At 40.3% G+C, this 25,701-nt stretch overlaps 1 protein-coding gene across 1 annotated transcript in view; it reads left to right on the top strand.

Moving 5' to 3' along the window:
- Nucleotides 1-24,865, top strand: part of LOC308514066 (cytochrome P450 4V2-like) — a 36,568-nt gene extending 11,703 nt beyond the window's left edge. Inside the window, exons 3-11 of the mRNA XM_081084110.1 lie at nt 315-400; nt 2,025-2,215; nt 2,595-2,664; nt 4,302-4,428; nt 6,632-6,817; nt 18,673-18,775; nt 22,657-22,791; nt 22,884-23,063; nt 24,432-24,865. Of these exons, the coding sequence (XP_080940236.1) occupies nt 315-400; nt 2,025-2,215; nt 2,595-2,664; nt 4,302-4,428; nt 6,632-6,817; nt 18,673-18,775; nt 22,657-22,791; nt 22,884-23,063; nt 24,432-24,604 (1,251 nt within the window). The 3' untranslated portion in view covers nt 24,605-24,865. The remainder of the gene's footprint in view (nt 1-314; nt 401-2,024; nt 2,216-2,594; nt 2,665-4,301; nt 4,429-6,631; nt 6,818-18,672; nt 18,776-22,656; nt 22,792-22,883; nt 23,064-24,431) is intronic.
- The last annotated feature ends 836 nt before the right edge of the window (nt 24,866-25,701 follow it).

Genomic DNA, 25,701 nt, shown 5'->3' with positions numbered 1-25,701 from the left:
CACCCACCTTCTCTTCCCTCACTCCTACCCTCAATAAACAACTCCACTTGGCTCCTAATTCATGGTAGGAGTCAGGGAATTATCTTGGAAATTTTCCTATTCGTCAACTCCAGCTAGTCTCCAAGAGTGAGAGACAGTTGTATGCTCCAAACTCTGATTGAATTTCTTTGAGTCATAGTAATGAAAATGAACCACCAAGAAGTAATTGTTATGAAATGTTACTTTAGAAAGTAGTTGTGTTCTAGCCCAGTATTCTAATAATTAAGGTTGCTTTCATATCTCTATCTCTCGTTTTTCTTTTCTCTCTTTCTAAGGTAATTTTAACGAGCTCAAAGCAAATTGACAAGTCTCATCTGTACAGGTTCCTACAACCATGGCTTGGCCTAGGACTTATTACCAGGTAAGTCAGTGTAAATCGGTAAAGCTGTCTTGTGCGTAACTTATGTCAGGCATTGACACGGGGTAGTTTTCCTGTAGCAAGAATATGCAGTCGGGTAGTAGGGAGAAGCTGAAAGGTTGGTTGATAATGGGCCTCTGAGAGACAGGAACCCAGGGTGTAGAGTAATCTCCAGCCATGGTATTCAGTAATGCTGATCACCAGTGTTCCAAGGAGAGTTAGAGAGTCCCAATGTAGAAATGGAGTATGGCACAGGGGAGTTTTGAGCAGGGAAATTGCCGGGAGCCGGTCCATCCTTGCTGTTTCAAGGGACCTGGCATATATGGCATACTGTTCTTAATATGTTTGCTCACCTTCTTGGCACTATGTGTTTTAACCAAGGTCTCCTCTCTGAGAAAGGTTGTTTCCTCAGGTAGGGATTTTCCCCTGAAGTTAGGGAGGGAATAAAACCCCTCAACTAAGTGCCAGGTGGGTAATTAATCACTTTAACTATGAACAATCATGCTTAAGCTACATAATCTTTACTCCCTGGAATGGAGATAAGAAAGGCCCTAACCTTTTTAATAGAGATTGATAGGATTGGAATCAACTGGTATAAATACAGATGTAACAAGACAGATCTTAGAAGACAGAACCTATACAGAACCTAGAGACAGAAGAACTTCGCTGGAGAGAAAATGACAAAAGATCCTGGACTGAACCTGACTACAGAAATTGGCAAGAGAACCTGACTAGAACCTGGTGACTGAACCTGGCTGGAGAACCTGGACAGAACCTGGCTGGAGAACCTAGCGAGGGAACATGGCTACAGAACCTGGCTGGAGAACCTGGAGAACCTAGCAAGAGAACATGAACACAGAACCTGGCTGGAGAACTTAGCGAGGGAACATGGCTACAGAACCTGGCTGGAGAACCTGGAGAACCTAGCAAGAGAACATGGACACAGAACCTGGCTGGAGATCCGAACCAGAACTTCGCTGGAGATGCAGACCAGAACTTGGCTGGAGATCCTGGCTAGAGATCCTGGCGAGGCTGCTGATCAACTGAACGCTGTCTCCATGTCATTCCTTCTTCGCCGACTCCGTCAACACCTTTGGGGACCCCTGGACCGGCTGGGGTTGGACCCCAGCAGGAAATCTTGAAAATTCAATGAAAAAGGCAGTCATCCTCAGAGAAGTAACTGGAGCACAGTAACCTCAGTCCTTGAGCTGCCATCCAGCAACAGGACCCCATCAACTGAGAAAGAGAAAGCAGGACTTCGGTGGGGACTTTGGAGTCTTTGAAGATGTTAGAGATCAAAGTAGACTCATGGAGCTCCTTGATCTTCAGAGGGTTAAGGTTGGATAAGGGGGGGGGGGGGGAATTTCTCATTTTTGGAAACTCAGAACTTAGAAATTTAGAAAAATTCTTAAAATTTTCAATTTTGTTGAGTGCTCTTTTAAATATTAGTAATATAGAAGGATATCTAAAATATGCCCATTCTGTAACTGCATATGAATCTCTCCTTGACATTCTGACCAAAGCATTTGGGAATCTGTAGATTAAGAAGAATTTGTTGTCTTGACTAAGCTTTATTTGCTTTGGATGTTGCTTTTCTCTTCTTTGTAACCATGTCTTGTATTTCTAGTACTGGAAACAAATGGCGCTCCAGGAGAAAAATGTTAACACCCACTTTCCATTTTACCATTCTGGAAGACTTCTTAGATGTCATGAATGAACAAGCCAACATATTGGTTAATAAACTTGAAAAACATGTTAATGGAGAAAAATTTAACTGCTTTTTTTACATCACTCTTTGTGCCTTAGATATAATCTGTGGTAAGTCTCAAGGATTTGTTTCTAGAGCTATGGTGTAAACATACAATGGTCCAAATAGAAAATAACATTTCACTGGGAAGGCAAATGAAGGGGTTGGAAAGGATATTGGCTTCTTTGGGGTGGTCCTTCTGCTAAATTAGGCTCCTGAGAAGCAGTACCCACTGCCAGAGCTTTGAGCAGAGCCAACCTGCCAGGAAGGTCAGAGGGAAGAAGGAGCATGAACAGGGAGTAGGAGAAACTAAAGGTGCAAGAGTGAAAGGGGAAAGGAACAATTCTAAAATATATAAGAATTTATGTTTTTTTGAAGTGTTTGCCACTGGAGAATAAACAGAAGGCATGTATATGAATTGATTGGTTGCTTCTCACCCATATTTTGCAGAGACAGCTATGGGCAAGAATATTGATGCTCAGACTAATGATGATTCTGAGTATGTCCGTGCAGTGTATAGGTAAACGGAGCCCTTCTAATTACTTTTAAAATTGTTATTGATTCAAGCTTTAAAAAATTTTGCTAATAATTTTTTGTCTGTGTTGTATCTTTTTCATTGTTTCACAATGAAATATTGCACTAAAAATCAACCTAATCATTTATGCATGTATTTTAACAGTAGAGGATTTATTGCATGAATTATGACACACCTGGGCTATGGTATAATTTTAATGATTATTTTATAATATTTTGAGAAATTACATTGTGGTGCTTAGTGATAAAATAAAAATAAAAGCAATATTTTTAGCATGATAACCACTAGGTATAAAAAAATTATTCATTAAAAAACTTATAGATTCATTCCAGAATGTTAGCTATGATATTGTTCTTGTTTGCATTGTTATTAATTCTCTCTTCCCATATTTTCTGCACTGAGTATGTATTATTTTTTAATTTAAGTAGTCATATTTACTTTGAAAAATTGCTTGAGATTATCCAAATATTACAAGGCAGGGCCAGGATTTGATTTGAGGAATTCTGTGTTTAAGTCCACTGCCCAATTCAGTTTAACACATATTAGCATATAAAATCTGCCATTCATCACGCAAGATACTGACTAGTTTTATAGTGGTCCACAGAACAGAATAACAGGGAGACGAGAATTGAAACAAATAAGTATCTACACTAATAAAAGGGTAATATGCTAATTAGATCGGGAGACCGGACATCTCCCAACCATCTGACTTCCTTCCAGACAAAGCCACGGTGGTAGGTACGAAGCTGACGTGGTTAGGGGTGATCAGGCCAGCAGTGCAGGGCACTTGGGGGCCATGAGGCCATCAGGGAAGGGCATTAGGGGCCATGAGGCTGTCAGGGGGCCATCAGGCTGACAGAGGAGCAGTTCGGTGGTGATCAAGCCGGTAGGCAGACAAGCAGTTAGGAGCCAGTGATCCTGGATTGCTAGAGGGATGTCCCCCGAAGGGTCTCCCAAGGTTTCCCAGATTAGAGAGGGTGCAGGCCAGGCTGAGGGAGCCACCCCCCCCCCATGCATGATTTTCATGCACTGGACCTCTAGAATGAAATAAGTAAAGTTGATATTCGAGAAGAAAACAGCAATAGGGCCCACAGATTGAGTGACCAGGAAAAGCCGCTCTGCAGAATTGGCCTGTGAGCTGCTCTTAAAGAGAAGATCATGTCTAGGTCTTTCTGCTCCTTCACTGGAAATGTTGCGGGAGGGCCTCGGGGCAGGGATGTGACAGAGGGACACTTTACTGGAGAAGAGGACAGCCAGAGGAGTGATCAAGCAAATGTGTGGACATTAAACAGACAGATTTCATCCCACCCTGTGGTATAAGAGCTACAGGCAGCTCGGGGAGGTCCGGAACTCTTCCTGGAGAAATAGATGGCCATTTAATAAAGATGTTTTGGAGTGTATTCTTCATTCCTCTAAAGGACCCATTTAATTTGTAAGCTTCCTTGGATGTGTAATAACCCATGCGTTCATTGTTGAGCATTAAGCATAGAGCTCTTAGTAGCCACTGAGACGAATTATCATCGTTGCCACATATTACCCTCATTGATAGCAGGCACCAAATAGGTACTCAAGCAATGCACATTTTTGATATATCAGCTGATACATTTGCATCCTGTTTATAGTATGAGTGATTTGCTACATCGAAGAATGAGGACGTTTTGGCTCTGGCATGACGTTTTGTACCTTTTGTTTAAAGATGGAAGGGACCACAAAAGGAACCTAAAGATCTTACATAATTTTACCACCAATGTAAGTCCTCATTTTTTTTTATTGTGGACAATCATACATAACATAAAATTTATCATAATAGCCATTTTAAGTGTACCATTCAGTGGCATTAGGGGCATTAACAATGTTGTGCAACCCCTACCACTATCACTTTCTAGAACTTTTATAAGTGCATGACTCCTGTGTTTGTTAAAATACCCAGTAGTTAATGTTCCCTACTGGGGAGGTTAGTCTACTGGGGGAGGTTAGTCTACTGGGGGAGGTTAGTCTACTCGGGGAGGATAGTCTACTGGGGGAGGATAGTCTACTGGGGGAGGTTATTCTACTGGGGGAGGATAGTCTACTGGGGGAGGATAGTCTACTGGGGGAGGATAGTCTACTGGGGAGGTTAGTCTACTAGGGAGGTTGTCTATAAATAAATAGTTACAAAATGTGATATGAGCTATGATAGTTTATTAACAAACTGGGTGCTATGCTCAGAGAATAAAGACACAGGGATCTTTGCTATAAGAATCTTCTGAAAAAATGTTTGGATTAGGCAATGGTTTTCAAAGACAAAGGGCATTTATTTATTTATTTATTTATTTATTTTTATTTAATTTTTTTAAAAATATATTTTATTGATTTTTTACAGAGAGGAAGGGAGAGAGATAGAGAGTTAGAAACATCGATGAGAGAGAAACATCAATCAGCTGCCTCCTGCACAGCTCCTACTGGGGATATGCCCGCAACCTAGGTATGTGCCCTTGACCGGAATCGAACCTGGGACCTTTCAGTTCACAGGCCGACTCTCTATCCACTGAGCCAAACCGGTTTTGGCACAAAGGGCATTTATAGCAGTATCTTAAACTGGAAAAGATAAAAATTAACTAGATATTACTATTTAATTTTTAATGACAAGGAAACAGTAAGTTTCTGGATAAAGTCTATCTTTATGTTAAAAGTATGTTTATGAAAAGGCAAACTTCAATTGAAAACATGCCTTATAATTTAAATGTACAGAGAAAAATGTAATTATATTTATCATTTGATGTAAATTTTAGTTTAAAATATGATGGCATTGCTTCCTGACAATGAGGTACTGCCTCCCGATCAAGTGGTTAGAGTCCCTAGAAGTTAGATGAATGAGATGTTGGAGTGAGCTGCTCTCAGTGGAGTATAGCATAATTGCTTGGCCAAAGGTGAACGGTGAACAGTTTATATTTTATTTGTATAATTATACTTGTCTTCAAATTTCATGCAATAATATCAGTATCAATAATGAATGAATTCCAAATTGGATGGGTAATATCAAAAATTGCATGCTGAGTGCCAGGCAATAGGGGTTCCACCAAGAATCGAAGAGAGGACATGGTGCTTGTCTTTACGGAACTTGGGGTCTGTTCATGCAAAGCGGAAGCAGGTTTGGACAATTGCCTGAAAGGAGGAGAAAGTTGAAATGTGTAACCAAATTAAGCTCCTGGGCTTTCATTCTTTTATTCATTCAACACATACCTGATGAACCTTTTTAAAATGCCAAGCAGTTTTCTAAGGTTAGAAATATATCAATGAATAAAGACAAATTTGCTGCTACATTGAAGTTGGAGAAAGTCACTAAATAACAAATACAATGCCAGGTGGTAAGTGAAATTGAAAAAAAGGTAAAGCAGGCTTAGGAAGAGAGTGAGTGCTAGGGACTAGGGTAGCAGTGACCCTGTCAGTGTGACATTGGGCAGCGGAGATCTAAAACTAGGGAGGAAGCTAGTCATGCTGGCTTCTGAGGCAAGAGCATTCTAGGCAGAAGGAGCGGCAAGCGTACAGGGTGAATCTTTTCTCCAATACAACATGTAATTAGAATTACCTATAATTAGTCTATTATATAATGATCGTGTTCTTTCCACCACCCCAACTTTTTCTCATGAGCTCTTTCAACTCGCTGGGCCCTATTCAGGAGACTACTACTCTATTCCCATGTTGGAAAGGCTGCAAAAATAGTCCTTGGAAATGATGTATTTGTCTTTCATTAAATTTGTTTTTAAAAATCTTATCAAATAATGCCTTAAATATGTTCATAGAAAGCTTTACCAAATTTACACAAAACCCTAAGTTCCTGTTGAGTGAGACAGAACAGGAAAGGCTTTAAAAAAAAAATCTGTTAAAGCAGCTAGTATATTTTCACAGGAAAATGGACTATTAGGCCATATCAAATTCCACACAAAAGCATGTGATCATTTAAATCATACAGGTCATCAATGAACGGGCCAATGAAGTAAAGAGAGATGAAGAAGGTAAAAGTGATGACAAGGGCACCACCTTCTCCAACAGAAAACGCAAGGCTTTTCTCGACCTGCTTTTAAATGTGATGGATGATGAAGGGAACAAGCTAAGCCTTGAGGCTATTCGAGAAGAAGTGGACACTTTTATGTTTGCGGTATGTTGTGTTGTCTTTTTAGTCTCAGGTATCATCATTAAACAAATTATAGTTCCTGGTACATAACAAGATAATGTTTTTTGGTTGTTGTTGTTGTTTTTAATCTTGGGAGTTAAAACTGCTAAGGATGAAGAAATAGCCAGCACTAATACTTAGACATGTTTAAGCATTTAATAGTAAAATTAGAAATAACATGAAATAGTAGGATTATTTGTAGCCTCCTTTTAAAATATGTTGGGATCCTTTGTATAAGGGATGATCTGTTCTCAATTTATTTTCAACTTAAAAAAATTAATTTATAGGAATTCTTTTAAAAAGTTTTTAGCATGGGGAGGGGAGCAAATGGCAGCGGTATAGACAGCTGTGTCCCGTGCCTTGTCCCGGAGCAGATAGGGTGAGCAGCTGAACCGAGTAACATCTAGCCCGAATAGGCAGAGGAAATTCAGCTGGGAGACAGTTTGTAGCTGACAAAGGCAGAGAGGACTCCGGAGAAAGGGGGCTGTTGGAGACTGCGGCTGAAAACTCTCCCGGAACAGCTGCCTCAGCCGCGGAGTCCATGCCATCTTGAGTGGTTGTTTTCGGAAGCGTATACATCTAGAGACCCTGAAACCACGGCATCCAGGAATCAGCTACTGACCCAGAAACACTGGATCTAAAGCAGCACGAATACATGGACTCAGAGGAGCCCTGCTCCTCCTCACGGAAAGGTCAGATTTTCCTTGATAAGGCTGCAGTTTGCAATTCAGGTTGGAGAGAGGAACGCCCGCGGGCATAGTCTGTGCCCCACGAGGTCCGCAGCCATTGGGGCCAGAGTGATCCGCGAATGTGGAAGGGGTCTCACAGGGCTGCTGCCAGAAGGGAATGCTAAAAATAAGCCCAAAGCTGGACTGGGTGCAAAACGGCAGCCTCGGATTTTGCCAGTGTACTGGCTGCTTAGTGCCAGGGGAGAGAGGATGTGCGGAAGAGACTGTGCACAGAGCTGGAAGGTGGAGGGTTGCCAGAGCCCGCGCACCTCCTCAGGCCCCCCCCCCTTTTTTTTCTCTCTCTCTCCCCCTTAAATATTTGCATTTGATTATTAAGCCCAATACAAAGGATGGCCCAATTGGGGTCACTCACAGAGACTTCAGGGAAAAGTTGTTTTTGTGGAACCTGGGAATCAGAGCTGGGAGTTACAATCAAAGAAACAGCTCTGTGGCAGAAACAGCTCTTCTAAACTATTGGCTAGAGAGGACTTATAGCCTTGGAGGTCAATCCAGAAACACAGCCACCCAGAGGCTGAACCACAAACTGGCTCTTCTGTAAACACAAATAAAGGCAGTCTGGGAAACAAATACTGCCTGCTTTAAAATCAGTACTGTGGTTTACAACACGGAGGAACAGTGTATCACAGGGAACTTCAACACTCTCCTGAATACCTGACAGGACTAAGGCATGTCAAACAGAAGAGTAGAGGAACTGAAGGACCTTCACTACTGCACATTTTTATTTTTTATTTTATTTTATTTTTTCACCTTATATTTAAGAAACTAATTTTTTTTCTTTTTTCATCACCTGATTTTACATTTTAATTACTACATTTTTATTTTTTATTTTTATTTTTTTATTTTATTGATTTTTTACAGAGAGGAAGGGAGAGAGATAGAGAGAGTTAGAAACATCGATGAGAGAGAAACATCAATCAGCTGCCTCCTGCACATCTCCTATTGGGGATGTGCCCACAACCCAGGTACATGCCCTTGACCGGAATCGAACCTGGGACCTTTCAGTCCGCAGGCCAACGCTCTATCCACTGAGCCAAACCGGTTTCGGCCATTTTTATTTTTAACCAGTATTATTACTACTACCATTTTACCTTTTTTTAAAGTTTCATTATATTTTCTCTTTATCTTATTTTGGGATTAGTGTTCTAAATTCTATTTTCATCTTTCCTTTAGCATCATTTTACTCTACCTCAACTTTACCTTTACACCAAAACTCTCCTCCTCACTTTTCCCCTTTTGTTGTCCTGTTTCTCTTACCCTATTCCTGCTTTAGATTTTCCCTATTCCTTGTCTTTACCCCCTGTTAAAATTTTACCCTACTTATATATCTAATTTCCAATCTCCTGCTCTAAATCCATATACACCTCTCTCTTCTCTTTCTTCACTGTCCAAATTTTTTTTCCCTCTCTGTCATTTGGTTGTTGTTTACTTGATTGTTCAGTATATTGGGGGTTTTTTATGCTTGTTTGTGAGATTGTTTTGCTTTTTCTTTCTATTTTTCTGTTTTTTGCTTGTTTATTTTTCTTTTCTGGTTATTATTATTTTTTTGCTCCTGTTTTCCCTCGCCTCACTTGATATCAATTGTTGTTTGTAGTTTGCATTCTGTTGCTGGAATTTGTTGGGATTAGTGGCTGTTCTATTGGAGTTTTCTCCACATATAAATAGTTTCTTCCCCTCGTCTATTTCATTCTCTTTCTTTTCTCTCTTACTTTTTTTTCCTTTTCCCAATTTCATTTTTGCACTCCTTTTTTCCCCTCTTTTTTCTTTTTCTCTTCTTTCTTCCTTATCCCCTAATTCTCTTTGATCTGGTGGTCACCTTTATTTGGGGTTACTAGTATCATGAATACATTTGTGTTCAGTGCCTTGTGCTTTGTGCTTTGTTGTGTTGTATTTTGTGCCTTTAAATCAATGCAGCAAAGAGAGAACTACATAACCAAACACCTAAAAAAGAGATCATGGGGAGACAAAGAAACAGCCTGCATATGAAAGAAAAACAGGCATCACCAGAAAAGGAAGTAAACAAAATGGAGGCAATGGAGGCAAGCAACCTATCAGAGAAAGAATTCAGAGAAATGGTCATAAGGTGGATGAAAAGAATGGAAGACAAATTCAACAATATGTGTAAGAACCAAGAGGAAATGAAGAAGAACAAAGAAGATATGAAAAATGACATCACTGATATAAAGAACTCAATAGAAAGCATCAACAGTAGACTAGAAGAAGCAGACGACCGCATTAGTGAGCTAGAAGACAAGGTAGGAAAAACTACCCAAGCAGAGCAGCTTCTAGAAAAAAAAAATTTAAAAAGCAGCAGAAGAGCCTAAGAGAACTTTGGGACAACACAAAACGAAACAACATCCGCATAATACGAGTGCCAGAAGGAGAGGAAATGAGCAAGGAATAGAAAACCTGTTTGAAAAAATGATGACAGAAAATTTCCCTGATATAGGGAAGAAAAAGCTCATACAAATCCAAGAAGCTCACAGAGTACCAAACAAAACGAACCCCAATAGACCAACACCAAGGCACATTATAATTAAACTGGCAAACACTAACGACAAAGCAAGAATCTTCAAAGAGGCCAGAGAGAGACAAAAAGTTACGTACAAAGGATCCCCCATCAGGCTAGCGACTGATTTCTCAACAGAAACACATCAGGCAAGAAGGGAATGGAAGGAAATATACAAAGTCATGCAAAGGAAGGGTCTGAATCCAAGAATACTGTACCCAGCGAGGCTATCAATCAAAATTGAGGGTGAAATCAGGAGCTTCATGAACAAAAAAGGACTACGGGGATTTATTACCACCAAGCCAGCAATGCAAGAAATGCTAAAGGGTCTGCTGGAAAAAGAAAAAAATAGGAAACGAAGAAGGAACACAGGGGTAAAGAATAAAAATGGTGACAAACAAGTACCTATCAATAATAACTTTAAATTTAAATGGATTAAATGCTCCAATTAAAAGACATAGAGTAACTGAGTGGATAAGAAAATATACCCATATATCTGCTGTCTACAGGAAACCCACCTCAGAAAAAAAGAAGCACACAGACTGATGGTGAAGGGATGGAAAAAGGTTTTTGAGGTGAATGCAAATGAAAAAAAAGCTGGGGTAGAAATACTTATATCTGACAAATTAGATCTCAAAGTGAAGGACATAAAAAGAGATAAGGAAGGCCACTTCAAAATACTAAAGGGAGCAATCCAACAAGAAGAAATAACTCTGGTAAACATACACGCACCCAATATAGAGGCACCCAAATACATAAGAAATCTTCTGGAGGGGATCAAGAGAGAGATTGACAGCAATACAATCATAGTAGGGGACTTTCACACCCCACTATCACCATTGGACAAATCCTCTAAACAAAAAATCAGCAAAGAAATACCAATCCTAAATGACTCACTAGATCAGATGGAATTAATTGACATCTTCAGAACATTTCATCCCAAAGCCACAGAATATACATTCTTCTCAAGTGCACATGGGTCATTTTCAAAGATAGACCATATATTGGGTCACAGGCAAAGTCTCTTCAAATTGAAGAAGATAGAAATCATATCAAGCATCTTTTCAGATCACAATGGCATAAAACTGGAAATCAACTACAATAAAAACAATCCAAAAAAATCAAACACATGGAGACTAAATAGCATGCTATTAAACAATGATTGGGTTACCAGAAGATCAAAGAAGAAATAAAAAACATCATGGCAAGAAACGACAATGAAAACACAACAATACAAAACCTATGGGATTCAGTGGAAGCAGTCTTGAGAGGGAAGTCCATAGCTCTACAAGCCTACGGCAAAAAACAAGAAACAATGATAATAAATTACTTAATCCTACAACTCAAAGAGTTAGAAAGAGAGCAACAAGAAAAGCCCAGTGTAAGCAGAAGGAAAGAAATAATAAAGATCAGAGCGGAGATAAACGACATAGAGACCAAAAAAAAAAAAAAACAATACAAAAGATCAACAAAACCAAGAGCTGGTTCTTTAAAAGAATAAACAAGGTTGATGAACCTCTTGTCAGGCTCACCAAGAAACAAAGAGGACCCAAATAAACAAAATCAGAAATGAAAGAGGAGAAATAACAACAGACCCCACAGAAATACAAAGAATTGTTAAAAAATACTATGAACAACTCTACTACAACAAACTAGACAACCTGGAGGAAATGGACATATTCCTAGAAAAATACAACCTTCCAAAACTTAATCAGGAAGAATCTAAAAATCTCAATAGGCCAGTAACTATGGAAGAAATTGAAGCAGTAATCAAAAAGCTTCCAGCAAACAAAAGGCCGGGGCCAGACAGCTTCACAGGGGAGTTTTACCAGTCAAGAAAGAACTGAAATATATCCTCAGACTATTCCAAAAAATTCAAGAGGAAGGAACACTCCCAAGCTCATTCTATGAAGCCAGCATCACCCTAATACCAAAACCAGACAAAGACAACACAATGAAAGAGAATTACAGGCAATATCCCTCATGAACACAGATGCCAAAATCCTCAACAAAATCCTAGCAAATCGGATCCAGCAGTACATCAGAAAGATCATACACCATGACCAAGTAGGATTTATCCCAGGGATGCAAGGATGGTATAATATCTGCAAATCAATAAACGTGATATATCACATAAATTGAGAGATAAAAGCCACATAGTCATATCAATTGATGCAGAAAAAGCATTTGATAAAATCCAACACCTTTTCTTGATAAAAACTCTCAGCAAGGTGGGAATAGAAGGATCATACCTCAACATAATAAAAGCCATATATGACAAACCCACAGCCAACATCATACTCAATGGACAAAAACTAAAACCATTTCCCCTAAGAACAGGAACAAGACAGGGATGCCCCCTCTCACCACTCCTGTTCAACATAGTACTGGAAGTACTAGCCGTTGCGATCAGACAAGAAGAAGAAATAAAAGGCATCCAAATTGGAAAAGAAGAAGTAAAACTGTCCTTATTTGCAGATGACATGATACTGTACATAGAGAACCCTAAAGACTCCATCAAAAAATTATTAGACTTAATAAATGAATTCGGCAATGTAGAGGATACAAAATTAATGCCAAGAAATCTATGGTATTTCTTTACACCAATAGTGAACTTATAGAAAGGGAGACCAAAAAAGCAATCCCATTTACCATTGCACCAAAAAAATTAAGATACCTAGGAATAAATTTAACTAAGGAGGTAAAAGACTTATATGCGAAAAACTACAGGACACTGAAAAAAGAGATAGAAGAAGACATAAACAGATGGAAGAACATACCGTGTTCATGGATTGGTAGAATCAATATCATCAAAATGTGCATACTACCCAAAGCAATCTTTAGATTCAATGCAATCCCCATAAATTACCAACGGCATATTTCACAGATCTAGAACAAGCGCTCCACAAATTCATCTGGAATAAGAAAAGACCTCGGATAGCTGCAGCAATCCTGAGAAAGAAGAACAAAGTAGGTGGCATCTCAATACCAGATATTAAGCTGTATTACAAAGCCACTGTTCTTAAAACAGCATGGTACTGGCACAAGAACAGACATATAGATCAATGGAATAGAATAGAGAACCCAGAAATCAACCCAACCCACTATGCCCAATTAAGATTCAACAAAGGAGGCAAGAGCATACAATGGAGTCAAGACAATCTCTTCAAAAAATGGTGTTGGGAAAATTGGACAGATACATACAAAAAGATGAAACTAGACCACCAACTCCCACCATACACAAAATAAACTCAAAATGGATAAAAGACTTAAATGTAAGACTGGGAACCATAAAAATACTAGAGGAATCCACAGGCAGCAAAATCGCAAACATATGCCAAAGGAATTTCTTCTCTGATACTGCTCCTAGGACAATGGAAACTAAAGAGAAATTAAACAAATGGGACTACATCAAAATAAAAAGCTTTTGCACAGCAAAGGAAACCATCAACAAAACAACAAGAAGGCCCACTGCATGGGAGAACATATTTGCCAACGATATCACCGATAAAGGTTTAATCTCCAACATTTGCAGGGAACTCATGCAACTTAACAATAGGAAGATAAATCATCCAATCAAAAAATAGGCAACGGATCTAGATAGACACTTTTTAAAAGAGGACATACTGAAGGCCGAAAGACATATGAAAACATGCTCAAAGTCACTAATTATACGAGAGATGCAAATCAAAAGAACAATGCGGTATCATCTCACACCTGCCAGAATGGCTATCATCAACAAATCAACAAACGACAAGTGCTGGAGCGGATGTGGAGAAAAAGGAACCCTTCTGCACACTGGTGGGAATGCAGACTCGTGCAGCCACTGTGGAAAACAGAATGGAGTTTCCTCAAAAAACTAAAAATGGAACTCCCATTTGACCCAGTGATCCCACTACTAGGAATATATGCCAAGAAACCAGAAACACCAATCAGAAAGGATATATACACCCCTATGTTCATAGCAGCACAATTCACCATAGCTAAGATTTGGAAACAGCCTAAATGCCCATCAGCAGATGGGTGGATTAAAAAAAACTGTGGTACATCTACACAATGGAATAACTACACTGCAGTAAAAAAGAAGGAACTCTTGCCATTTGCTGCCGGGAGCCGGTCCATGCTTGCTGTTTCAAGGGACCTGGCATATATGGCATACTGTTCTTAATATGTTTGCTCACCTTCTTGGCACTCTGTGTTTTAACCAAGGTCTCTGAGAAAGGTTGTTTCCCCAGGTAGGGATTTTCCCCTGAAGTTAGGGAGGGAATAAAACCTCTTAACTAAGTGCCAGGCGGGTAATTAATCACTTTAACTACGAACAATCATGGTTAAGCTACATAATCTTTACTCCCTGGAATGGAGATAAGAAACGCCCTAACCTTTGGAATAGAGATTGATAGGATTGGAATCAACTGGTATAAATACAGATGTAAGAAGACAGAACTGTGAGAGACAGAACCTAAGCACAGAACCTACACAGAACGTTCTCTAGAGACAGAAGAACTTCGCTGGAGAGAACATGGCAAAAGATCCTGGACAGAAACTGGCCTCAGAACCTAGAGACAGAACCTAGCGAGAGAACATGGCAAAAGATCCTGGACTGAACCTGACTACAGAAATTGGCAAGAGAACCTGACTAGAACCTGGTGACTGAACCTGGCTGGAGAACCTGGCTGGAGAACCTAGCGAGGGAACATGGCTACGGAACCTGGCTGGAGAACCTGGAGAACCTAGCAAGAGAACATGGACACAGAACCTGGCTGGAGAACCTAGCAAGGGAACATGGCTACAGAACCTGGCTGGAGAACCTAGCAAGAGAACATGGACACAGAACCTGGCTGGAGATCCTAGCCAGAACTTCGCTGGAGATCCTGGCTAGGCTGCTGATCAACTGAATGCTGTCTTCGTGTCATTCCTTCTTCACCGATTCCGTCCACACCTTTGGGGACCCCTGGACCTGCTGGGGTTGGACCCAGCAATTTGCAACAGCATGGATGGAACTTAGCATTATGCTAAGTGAAATTAGCCAGTCAGAGAAAGATAAATACCACATGATCTCACTCATTTGTGGAATATAGAGAACTACATAGACAGAGAAACAGCGATCAGACTATCAATCCCCAGAGGGAAAGAAGGGGAGGGTGGGGGTAAGGGGAAGAGATCAACCAAAGGACTTGTATGCATGGATATAAACCAAACTAATGGACATGGACAACAGGGGGATGAGAACATGAGTGGGGGAGGGGGGCCAGTCTGGGCGGTGGTGCTGATGAGTTCCTAGAGGAGGCCCATCTCCCCTTTAAGATGGCATGGGCTCCCTGCCTGAGCCCCGCAGCTGGGGGAGTGCCTGCAGCAGTGGTAGGGGCTCCCTGTCCAGGAGAGCCTGGTCTGCCAGCCTCTGATACTCCTGCCGGTTTTAACTGTCCCTCACTCATTCCCACACACTCTACACACGTCACACACTCCCCTGTCACTTCCTCACTCAATCACACCCTCTCCCTCACCTCCATCCTGCCAGCCACCATCTTCCCAGCTCCTTCTGGTAGAGAATTTAACCAGTTTGTGATTCTAAGGAGATTGCTCATCTTCGCATTAAAAAAAAAGACAAATTTAAAAAATATATAGTTTTATTGATTTTTTTTAGGGAGAGAGAGAAAGGGATAGGAAGATAGAAACATCAGTGATGAGAGAGAATCATTGATTGGCTGCCTCCTGCATGTGCCCTGACCAGGAATTGAACCGTGTCCTCCTCCTTCATAGGTCAACACTCAACCACTGAGCCACACCAGCTGGGCAAAAAGATGATTCTTTTGCAAAAATAATTTTAACTACATTAAATATTATAAAGAGAAAAGCTTTTAACATGTGGCTTACCAAATAAAGATTAAGCAATGGTTTTAAGAAGCAGCCTTTGGAATATCCTGGAAATGGAGGAAAGGCAAAGCCATCAGTTTTCGATGGCAGACTGCATGGATTGTGTTTGCTCTGCCTGCAGCCGCCTGGGTGCAGTCCCTCCCCAGGGAGGAAGCTCTGTGCCCTGTAGCAGGAAGCAAGCAGTGTGAAGGGTCCACAGACCTGACCTCTCCCAGGTCTGTGCTGACTGGCCAGAGGAGACAGGCCCAGTCATTGCAGATCTCTGCCATAGTCTCCCTGTGTGGAAAGTGGAAAGATGGACTATATCAGCGGTTTTAAAATTCTATTTTAAGCAGATCACTTTATAGAAAATAAACATTATGCAGAAAATGGACATCTAATTCACTAAAGAGTGGGCTGTGGGGCCAAATCCGAGCTCTGACCTGTACTAGAAGTGTGAACTCAGGCACCTCCTCTCCCTTTCGAGACTTCTGTGTCCTCGCTGTAATAACACGGGCCGCACAGAACAGCTCTGAGGACTAGGTGAAGAGTTTTCTAATGTGCACCAACCATCATCCCTGGCACATTCTTGTGCAACAGATATTGGCTGGTATCTGATGTTGATACCAGCACCCACACATGCATACACACACTCACACATGCACTCACACACACACATACACACACCTGCACATACACATCCATCTTCCACCAGTAACCTCTCACTTCCACAAAAACAACCAGACTAACGACCTCTTTCTTGCAGCTCTAACATTCTTTGAAGTTCTAATTGTTTCCTTCTTCTCATGAAACAGTGGGCATAGCATGTACAACTACAATATTCTGACCTCCTCCATAAGAGGATGCAGGCTGTTGCTGCCAGGCCTTCTATTTTATTTTTTTACTTTTAAATTTCATTTTATTTTTATTTTTTAAATCTTTATTGTTAAAAGTATTACATATATCCCCCATCTCCCCCCAATAACCCCTTATAGCCTGCTCCAGCCCCCCACCCCAGGTCTTCACCCGCTATTGTCTGTGTCCATGGGTTATGCATATATGCATACAAGTTCTTTGGTTGATCTCTTCCCACCCACTCACATACCCACCCCCTCCTTCCCTCTGATATGGAACAGACAATCTGTTCCATGCTTCTCTGTCTATGCCAGGCCTTTTATGCTTCTGGTCTGGTGGATTCTTGCCTTGCGAAGTTCCGCCAATGCATTTGTTGGCTCTGTGCTTTGTGTTTGCTGCTTTTGGGTCGCAGACAAAAATAAAACAGGAAGTTCATTTTCAAATTCAAGAGAAGCTATTCAAATTGTTTAGCAAAAGCATGTCCTCTATGACTTTGCTAAACAACTGAGTGACATGGGCAAGCTTTTGTCTGGAGTTCAGAGTCATTTCTTTAAAGAAATTGCAAGTGTGAGAAAATACAATCATGACAACATCAGAGACTTATAAACTTATTTTTTAAAATTGTAGAAAAGTCCTCCACAATTCCACTTAGGAGCTAAAACAAGTGCTTCAGAGACTTCTTCCAGGGGATGAAATATTACAATGGTCACTTGTGTTGCATAGGGTAAATGAAGCAGTAAGAGTTATAATATTATTTTTTATTTTTCAAATACATTTTTTTCCTGAAGAACTTACCATTTTGCATGTGGAGTGTCCTGGTGAGATAAGGATAGGAATTAAGGGGCTGATGCCTAAAGACAATGAACAGACAGAGAAGAAGGTCGCCCAGGGTATAACCCTCAGTATTGGAGCAGGAGTCTCCTCACCCCGGATCTTCCACGCTCCCCGAGGTGAAGAGTGTGGACTCTGCTTTGTCATCAGAAACTCTGAGGGTCCTACTCTTGTCTCCACCTCCTATGAAGCTGTTGGGCCCTGGGAAAGTCATGTAGCATCTTTTGGGGGCTCAGTTTGTCATCTCTAAAATGTGAATAGTGGCATCATATATCCCACGGAGATTTAAATATATATATATTTTTATTGATTTCAGAGTAATATATTTTTATTGAAGGGAGAGGGAGAGACAGAAAAATCAATGATGAGTGAGAATCACTGAATGGCTGCCTCCTGCATGCCACCTGCTGGGGATTGAGCCCACAACCCAAGCATGTGTGCTGACCAGGAATTGAACCATGACCTCCTGGTTCATAGGTCGATGCTCAAGCACTGAGCCACACCAGCCAGGCTCGCATGGTTTTTTTGTGAAGAATAATTGAGTTCTTTTCCACAAAATGATGGTATTTTGCCTCAAACTCAGCAAGGTTTAAATTGGGGTATGTATCAACTTCTTGATGTGGAGACTGTTGTTCAGAACCACCCATGTGCTGCCTGGTGTCCGCCCTACTGTACAAATGGGGGACAGTGGAGAAGTGCAGATCTGGCCACTTGGCTCAGGAAAGTCACACTTTTATTTCCTCAAAAACAGTCCAGTGCACAGAGTTCCCTCAGAATGCCTCCTGTCAGCCCAGCCCAGCCACTCTCACCAAGTATGTGACTCTGTCGTATTGAATGTCCCTGTACCCAGAGGCATCCCCTTTGAAGGGATTGTTTCATTGTTTTGTTCCCCACTGAGGTAAAATACTGTATAAAATTAACTTGTTCTGTCTGGGGTCAGGTCACAGCTGTCAAATCCAGAGACAATTCAAAATAGAGTTAGCATCCCTAACCTTCTCAATAGAACTCTGCTTTCTAAGCTATTTTTTTTTCTCTTACATTTGTAGGGCCATGACACAACTGCAGCTGGAATGAACTGGACCTTGTACCTATTGGGTTGCTATCCAGAAGTCCAGAAAAAATTAGGCAATGAACTGGATGAAGTGTTTGGTATGTATGGCCCTTTCACTACTTACATTGAAGGTCCCAAGTCACTGAAGCAAATGGCATTCTTCCTCATTAAGAATGTGCAGTTGGGCCTGTTCTAAAGACACTGTAATAAGCAGGAAGGCTGCCATATGGGATCCCTTCTAGGCCTAATGTCCTTTGCAAGACCTCATCTATTTGTTTATGGGTGCCTGGCCTGTCACTGCACCAGGCTAGATGCAGGGGCTACACTGATAAATGTCACTGTCCTCAGGGACCTCACACTTCATAGGTAAAGCAGACACTGTGTATAAAGTATCAAGTCATGGCTGTGTGCTTGGGTGATATGAGGAAAGGGCTAGCAGAGAGCAGAGAGGAGAGGTGAAGCTGGTTAGCGGGGTCTAGGAGAGCTGTTCCGTATAGGATTTCTGTGCGTTAAGCTGATGGGACATACATTTCTTTTGTACAACCAGTAACCTGTAGGTAAGGGGTCCTAGGCTGATGCGTGTAGGGATGTTGTGAGAATTGTGGGCTTGCTCTTTTTTCTCTCTGTCATTTTCATCATCATGGATTTTGTTTTCTTGATGTGGTTCTGGGTCTCATGCTTATCTTTAAGGCAATAAGAAAGGGGAGGGGGGATGAAGGATAATATTAGTCTCCTTTGACTGTGGTCACCGATTCTGCAAACTGGGTGGCTTAGCACAACAGAAATATATTCTCTTACAGTTCTGGACACCAGAAGGCCCAGATGAGTATCTCTGAGTTGAATCAATGTGTTGGCAGGGCTGCAGTTTTTGGAAGCCTGAGGGGAGAATCCACTCCTTCTGGTGACCGCCAACATACCTTGGCTTATGGCCACATCATTCCAATCTCTGTCTCCATCTTCACATGGCCTTCTCTTCTGTGGGTGTGTGTCAAATCTCCCTCAGCTCCCTCTTATCATGACATTTGTGATGGCATTCATGGCCCAACTGGATAATTAACGATCATCTCTCCATTTTAAGATCCTTAATAAAATCTTCAAAAGATTTTATTGGAAATATTATTCTTCCCAAAAAGGGTAATACTTAAAGGTTCTAGGGATTAGAACACGATTTTTTTTGTGGGTCACAATCAGCCTACCACAAAGGAACTTTGCATTGTGCCATCGACCTAATTCTTTGTTTAATCAGATGTCATATGGCTTCCCATGGCTGAGAAAAGAAAGGTAAAGGTTAGCTTGGCCAACCAACAAATTGGTATCTGATTTATTTTTCTAGTGCAAAGTGGGGAAGGAATAGTAAAGGAAAAGAGGAGGAGGTGGAAGACATTCTAGGAAGAGAGGCTCCAGTTGCACAATGGCAAAGTGGAGAAGTTAGAAGATAACAGTAAGCATCAAAGGACAGGTGGAATTCAGAACATTTGTTAGAACCCATTGAGGGGTGAAGTGGGAAAAGTAATTTCATGTCCAGATGGTGTGAGGACTGGATTTTCATATCAAGAGCAAAGACTTTATTTTATAGAATGGAGATGATCTTTGGAAATTGAGATGTAAGTATTCATTCCTCTTTTTTTTTTTTTTTTTTTTTTTTTTACTGAGGTAGACTTCACATTTAGATTCATTATAAGAAAGCAACTGGTACACTTTTAATGTTTAAAATTGATCAATATCTTTTCTTTCCAGTGAAACAAAAAAAATTAAATAAACAGGAACAAGATTACAATAGAGAATGACGATTCCAAATAAGATTCTGCAGGACCGCTACTCTCCTATTGAGTGGCAGGGCCCAGGCAATTATTAGGAGAGAATTTTATTTTATTTTTTCTCATCTCAAGTTTATTAAATTTTATTTTAAAAGTATTTTAAAATTTTATTTTAAAAGTATCATTTTAAACTGCAAGGAAGTCCATTAAATGTCACAATTAAACATACCAAAGGGGAAGCCTTGTTGTTTAAATGCCAACTTAACTAACCCAAACATCTCATAACTACCCTTTGTCCTATAAACCCATTTTGTTTAGTTTAAAAAATGTTCCCTACAAGAGAAAGTAGACAGGTATATGGTGATAAATGCTAACTGTCCACATTCACAGAGACACAGTGTAATCTGTGTGCTCAGTGTACAGAGAAAGGAGGAAACAAGTTAGAATTCTGTGTACTACTGCGCAGACTGAGCCTCCAGTCTCTAGCGGAGCAATTTAAGCAGAAGGTTTTTCTTTCCCACAGAGCACAGGGGCATTGATTCCATAAAGTTTAATAGGAAGGGATAAAAGTGAATTTGGAATTGTATGCATGCATATAAGCCTAACCCATGGATGCAGACACCAGGTGGGTGAGGGCATGAGTGGGGGATTAGGGGACAATGGGGGGATAAGGACACATGTGTAACAACCTAATCAATAAAGAAAAAAAATTAAAATCAAGGGAAAAAATAAAAATACTTTTAAAAGTAAAAAAAAAAATGAATTTGGAACAGAAAGCATTAGAGATTCTTTTCCCACTGTATTCTGCTCAAGGTATTTCCGCCCATATAAGTTGAGAACCAGGATGTAAGGGAGAGAAAAGACTTCAAAGGCAGAACAACTGAGCTGAAGAGTAAAACAAAACAAAACAAACCCCAGACTGTAACTTGCTCCCAGTGACTGGAGGAAACTTTTAAAAAGAAGGTTGGAATCCATCCGTGTTCCTTAGTCATCGTCTCCTTCATCCTCATCAGCTTGTTCGTTGGTAGCTTTCAATCCTCTCCCTCTCCCCCTCCATCATCATCTTCTTCTCTTCTCCTTCCCCGTCTTCATCTTCCATATCAGGAAGCAAGTAGTAATGAATTGGATTTTGGCAAATACCACTTTCAATGATCTCTCCCAACTTATCTGCACCTGCATCAGAATGGCCATAAGCCAGATTTTTGTGTCTCAGCCTCTTCCTGCTGGCGTTATCCTGCATTGAATATGAACTTTTCATCATATCCTTTCCAGATATCTCAGTGGACTTTGAAAATACATCACAGCTTGCACTCAGATGAAATTCTTTGGGTGCAATTATTTTCCAAGGAAGGGTTTTCATCAAAATGAAAAATCTGTTCTGTGACCTGATTTATTATTTTTCAATTCTGTCACTTCAACTCTGATTAAATAACACGGTGCCTTTCCATGTGTCTCCCCGAGCAGTGCAGGCATAGAGATGGTTGCAAATGTTGCTCAAAAATGTGGGATTGGTGCCATCAATTCCTACCTCTTCTGAGAAACAATGGTTGGAGAATTTGCTATATGTCCGCCTTCAGAATCTTCTCACTGGCTTGTTCATTGAGTTGGTCTGTCTCATTTTTTGCTTTCTCAGTATGTTCAGTTACTTCCTGCTGTGTTTTTTTTCTCCTGTTGGCAAGTCCAAGAAGCCATTTGGATTTCTTCTTGAGGAGGGAATGGAGGGCGTTTGGGGGCCAGGCTATGGGGAGAGTCCAAGAAGCTGACCCAGGAGAAGATACACTTCTGGAAGAGGCTCTGAGAATTCAAAATTAAATGTTTTAAACTTATAGTTTCATGCATTCACCATGTTATGTAACTGTCACCTCTGTCTAATTCCAACCCATGTCAGCAGCCAAAAGGAAACCCTGCACCATTAATCAGCCACTGCCCATTTTCTCTTCCCCAGCCCCTGGCAGCACCTCACTTACACTCTGTCTCTATGGATTTATCTTCCCTGAGTACTTCCTCCAAATTTAATGCTACAACGTGACCTTTTGCATCTGGTTTTTTTACTTAGCATTATTGTCTCATTTTATTTTGATTATCTATACTATTAAGAATTTTACTTTTGCTGTTGGTATTTAACATTCAGTGTATTGATGTTATAATATATTCTTTTTGATGTCTTATCTGCCAAGCCCAACTAGTTCATTTATTTTATTTCATTTATTTATTTTGATCAGGGAATTCTGATCGCCCTGTTACCTTAGAAGACCTGAAGAAACTTAAATATCTGGAGTGTGTTATTAAGGAGACCCTTCGTATTTTTCCTACTGTGCCTATAATTGCCCGTGATCTTAATGAAGATTGTGATGTTGGTGAGAATTCTTCCATGAAAGTAGTGGGGAGAGTGGACTTTTCTGTGTCTGTCTTGCTCTGTTCCCATGACATATCGACTATCTCATGCCAGGGGGCTACAACGTCGTGAAAGGCTCTCAAATAATCATCATTCCCTACGCACTGCATAGAGACCCACGGTACTTCCCAGACCCTGAGGAGTTCAAGCCAGAGCGGTTCTTTCCTGAAAATTCGATGGGACGCCATCCATATGCGTATGTGCCCTTCTCTGCAGGACCCAGAAACTGTATAGGTTTGTATCCATCAGAATCGACTTGACCTTTCAGGTCCACAGGGCAGGGGATTTCTCACAATAATGTCTTTGAGATGTAGTGTCTCAGATACACATCTATTAAAAAACTAGCTGTTTTATTTTTTCCCCACTTGACTATGACTGTCATAAAGTATATCAGTTTTCTAGGGCTGCTGTAACAAAGCACCACAGACTGGGTGGCTTAAATGACAGAATTTTATTTCCTCAGAATTTTGGAGGCCAGAAGTCTTAAGATCAAGGTGTCTGCAGGTCTGGTTTCTTCTTAGGCCTTTCTCCTTGGCTTATCAATAGATCAATTCTCCCTGTGTCTTCACATAGTTTATTCGTGTGTGTGTGTGTGTGTGTGTGTTTAATTAATCCGCACTCAAGAATATGTTTTTATTGATTTTTAGAGAGAGAGGGAATCATTGATGTGAAAGAAACATTGATCAGTTGCCTCCCATACATGCCCCAACCAGGAATCTAACCCACAACCTAAGTATATGTCCTGATGGAACTGAACTCACAACCTCATGGTGAATGGGATGACATACCAACCAACTGAGCCACCCAGCCAGGGCTTGATCTCTTTTTGTAAAGATACCAGTCAGATTGGATTAGGGCCCATCCATAGGACCTCATATTATCTTAATCACCTCTTTAAGGGCCCTACCCCCAAATGCAGTCACATTGTGAGGTACTGAAGGTTACGAATTCAGCAGATGAATTTGGGGGGAATACCATTCAGCCCATAACATAAAGCATAACCAGTTTCATGGTAGAGTTTTAAAGTGTAGATCTTTGTATTGAAGTAGAATATACTTTATATGGTAGAAAGCTTATTTATAACAATTAGTTTATTTAACCTGTTTCTATTGCTTTTAAGAATTACTTTTTTCAAAACCAAAACAGATAATGCTCACCATAGGACCAGTGGATGTACTCAAACAAAAGGAATGCACCTTACCATGCATTATACACACTTTTGGCTTTAGTATCTCTGGGGTTTTACTGTTTATGTAAGTGCAGGCATTGTTGCAATGAGGCCTGGTAACTCTATAGTAAACTACAGGAAAGGCCCAGTAGGAAAACATTCTAGAGTTGTGGTTCTCATGTTTCAATGAGCCCAGGATTCACATGGGTGCTGCGTAGGCTAGATTCCTTGTCCTCAGAGCTATTCAGGTGCACTGGGTGGGAGCAGGGAAGGGCACTCAAGAGTCATTATTAGGAAGCGTCGTCAGTGATACTGGTTCTCCCAGGGCCTGTTGTGAAAATCTAACATCACTTGCTTCCTCTAATAGAACCTGTTCTATCTCCCATTTGAAATATATCTGGAATTAAGATCATATTATTTACATTAATTTGAAGGTCAAAGGTTTGCCATGATGGAAGAAAAGGTCGTTCTTTCATGCATCCTGAGGCATTTTTGGGTAGAATCCACCCAGAAAAGAGAAGAACTTGGTGTGGCAGGAGAGCTGATTCTTCGTCCTACTAATGGCATGTGGATCAAGTTGAAGAGGAGAAAAGCAAATGCATCCTAACTCCATTATTGGGCTGTGCCTTAGTAGGAATAAGATCTTTCTTTAAGAGAAACTTTGCATTTACAATGTGTGAATCATGAGTTAAATACTCTTAATCCCTACACCTAATTTTTTTCTTATCACCACTTAGCTTGGAGTCAAGTCTTCCAAAGAGAGGATTTTTATATTTTCATCACCACCATTATCTTATCCTTGTTCTTGATCCCAAAAGGCGAGTTAACTAATGTCCATACCGAAATAAACCTATACATTTCTCAACAGAGGGATCCAGAGGCCAATTCAATTTCAATTGACAGACCCAAAGGATATAAGTTAATTGAAGTTCCAGAATTTTTTAAGATATCCTTGTTGAACACAAATATACATATATACATATACATTTAATTTGAAAAGGTTAATAAAATACTTAGGCTGGGGCATAGTTTTTAAAAATTATATCAGTGGCATCAGTTATGAGAATAATTATGATAATGATACTTTTCAGGTTTTATTAAGGAGAGCAGATCATTTATAAGTTGACTCATAGGTTCTGTTCCTATTTCTCTTTTAACTTTGTACTTATGGCCTTCATTTCACTTCATTCTACATAACATCAAAATTACCTTCACATATCAAATATTACTGGGAGAGATTCCTCTTGGTGATCTCCAGTCCCTCATAATGGCTTTTGGAGCTGGAAGCACCTTAGACCTTATCAGGTTATATCCCTTTTTATTCCAAGGGGATAAGATCAATCAGAGGTAAGTTTCTATCCAAAGTCATACCACTAGTGGGTGACAGAGCTGGAAATAGATGTCTAAACTCTAAATCTGTACTACAATATGCTATTGCTTTATGAAACTCAGGTCTAGAGCTGGGTGTATCATTAGAACACAGATCTTCTAGAATTCTCCCATCATTAAGGAGAAAAGAAGCCACACATGTATAGTAATCCAGCACTTAGTTTAGGGTTAACCTACTGGGAAATTCAATCCTCCAGAACATATCTGTCAATCCAACAACTGACACAAATTCCCTGAATTTGAATTCAATTGACAATTTTTCTACTCCCTCACTCAGTGACTTAAAAAAAACTTATTTTAATAAATAATTTTAAT

The sequence above is a fragment of the Myotis nattereri genome, assembly GCF_964212035.1.
Source record: "Myotis nattereri genome assembly, chromosome: 2".
Classification (NCBI taxonomy): Eukaryota; Metazoa; Chordata; class Mammalia; order Chiroptera; family Vespertilionidae; genus Myotis; species Myotis nattereri.
The sequence above is the reverse complement of the archived record's forward strand: the minus strand, read 5'-3'. Positions and strand labels throughout refer to the sequence as shown.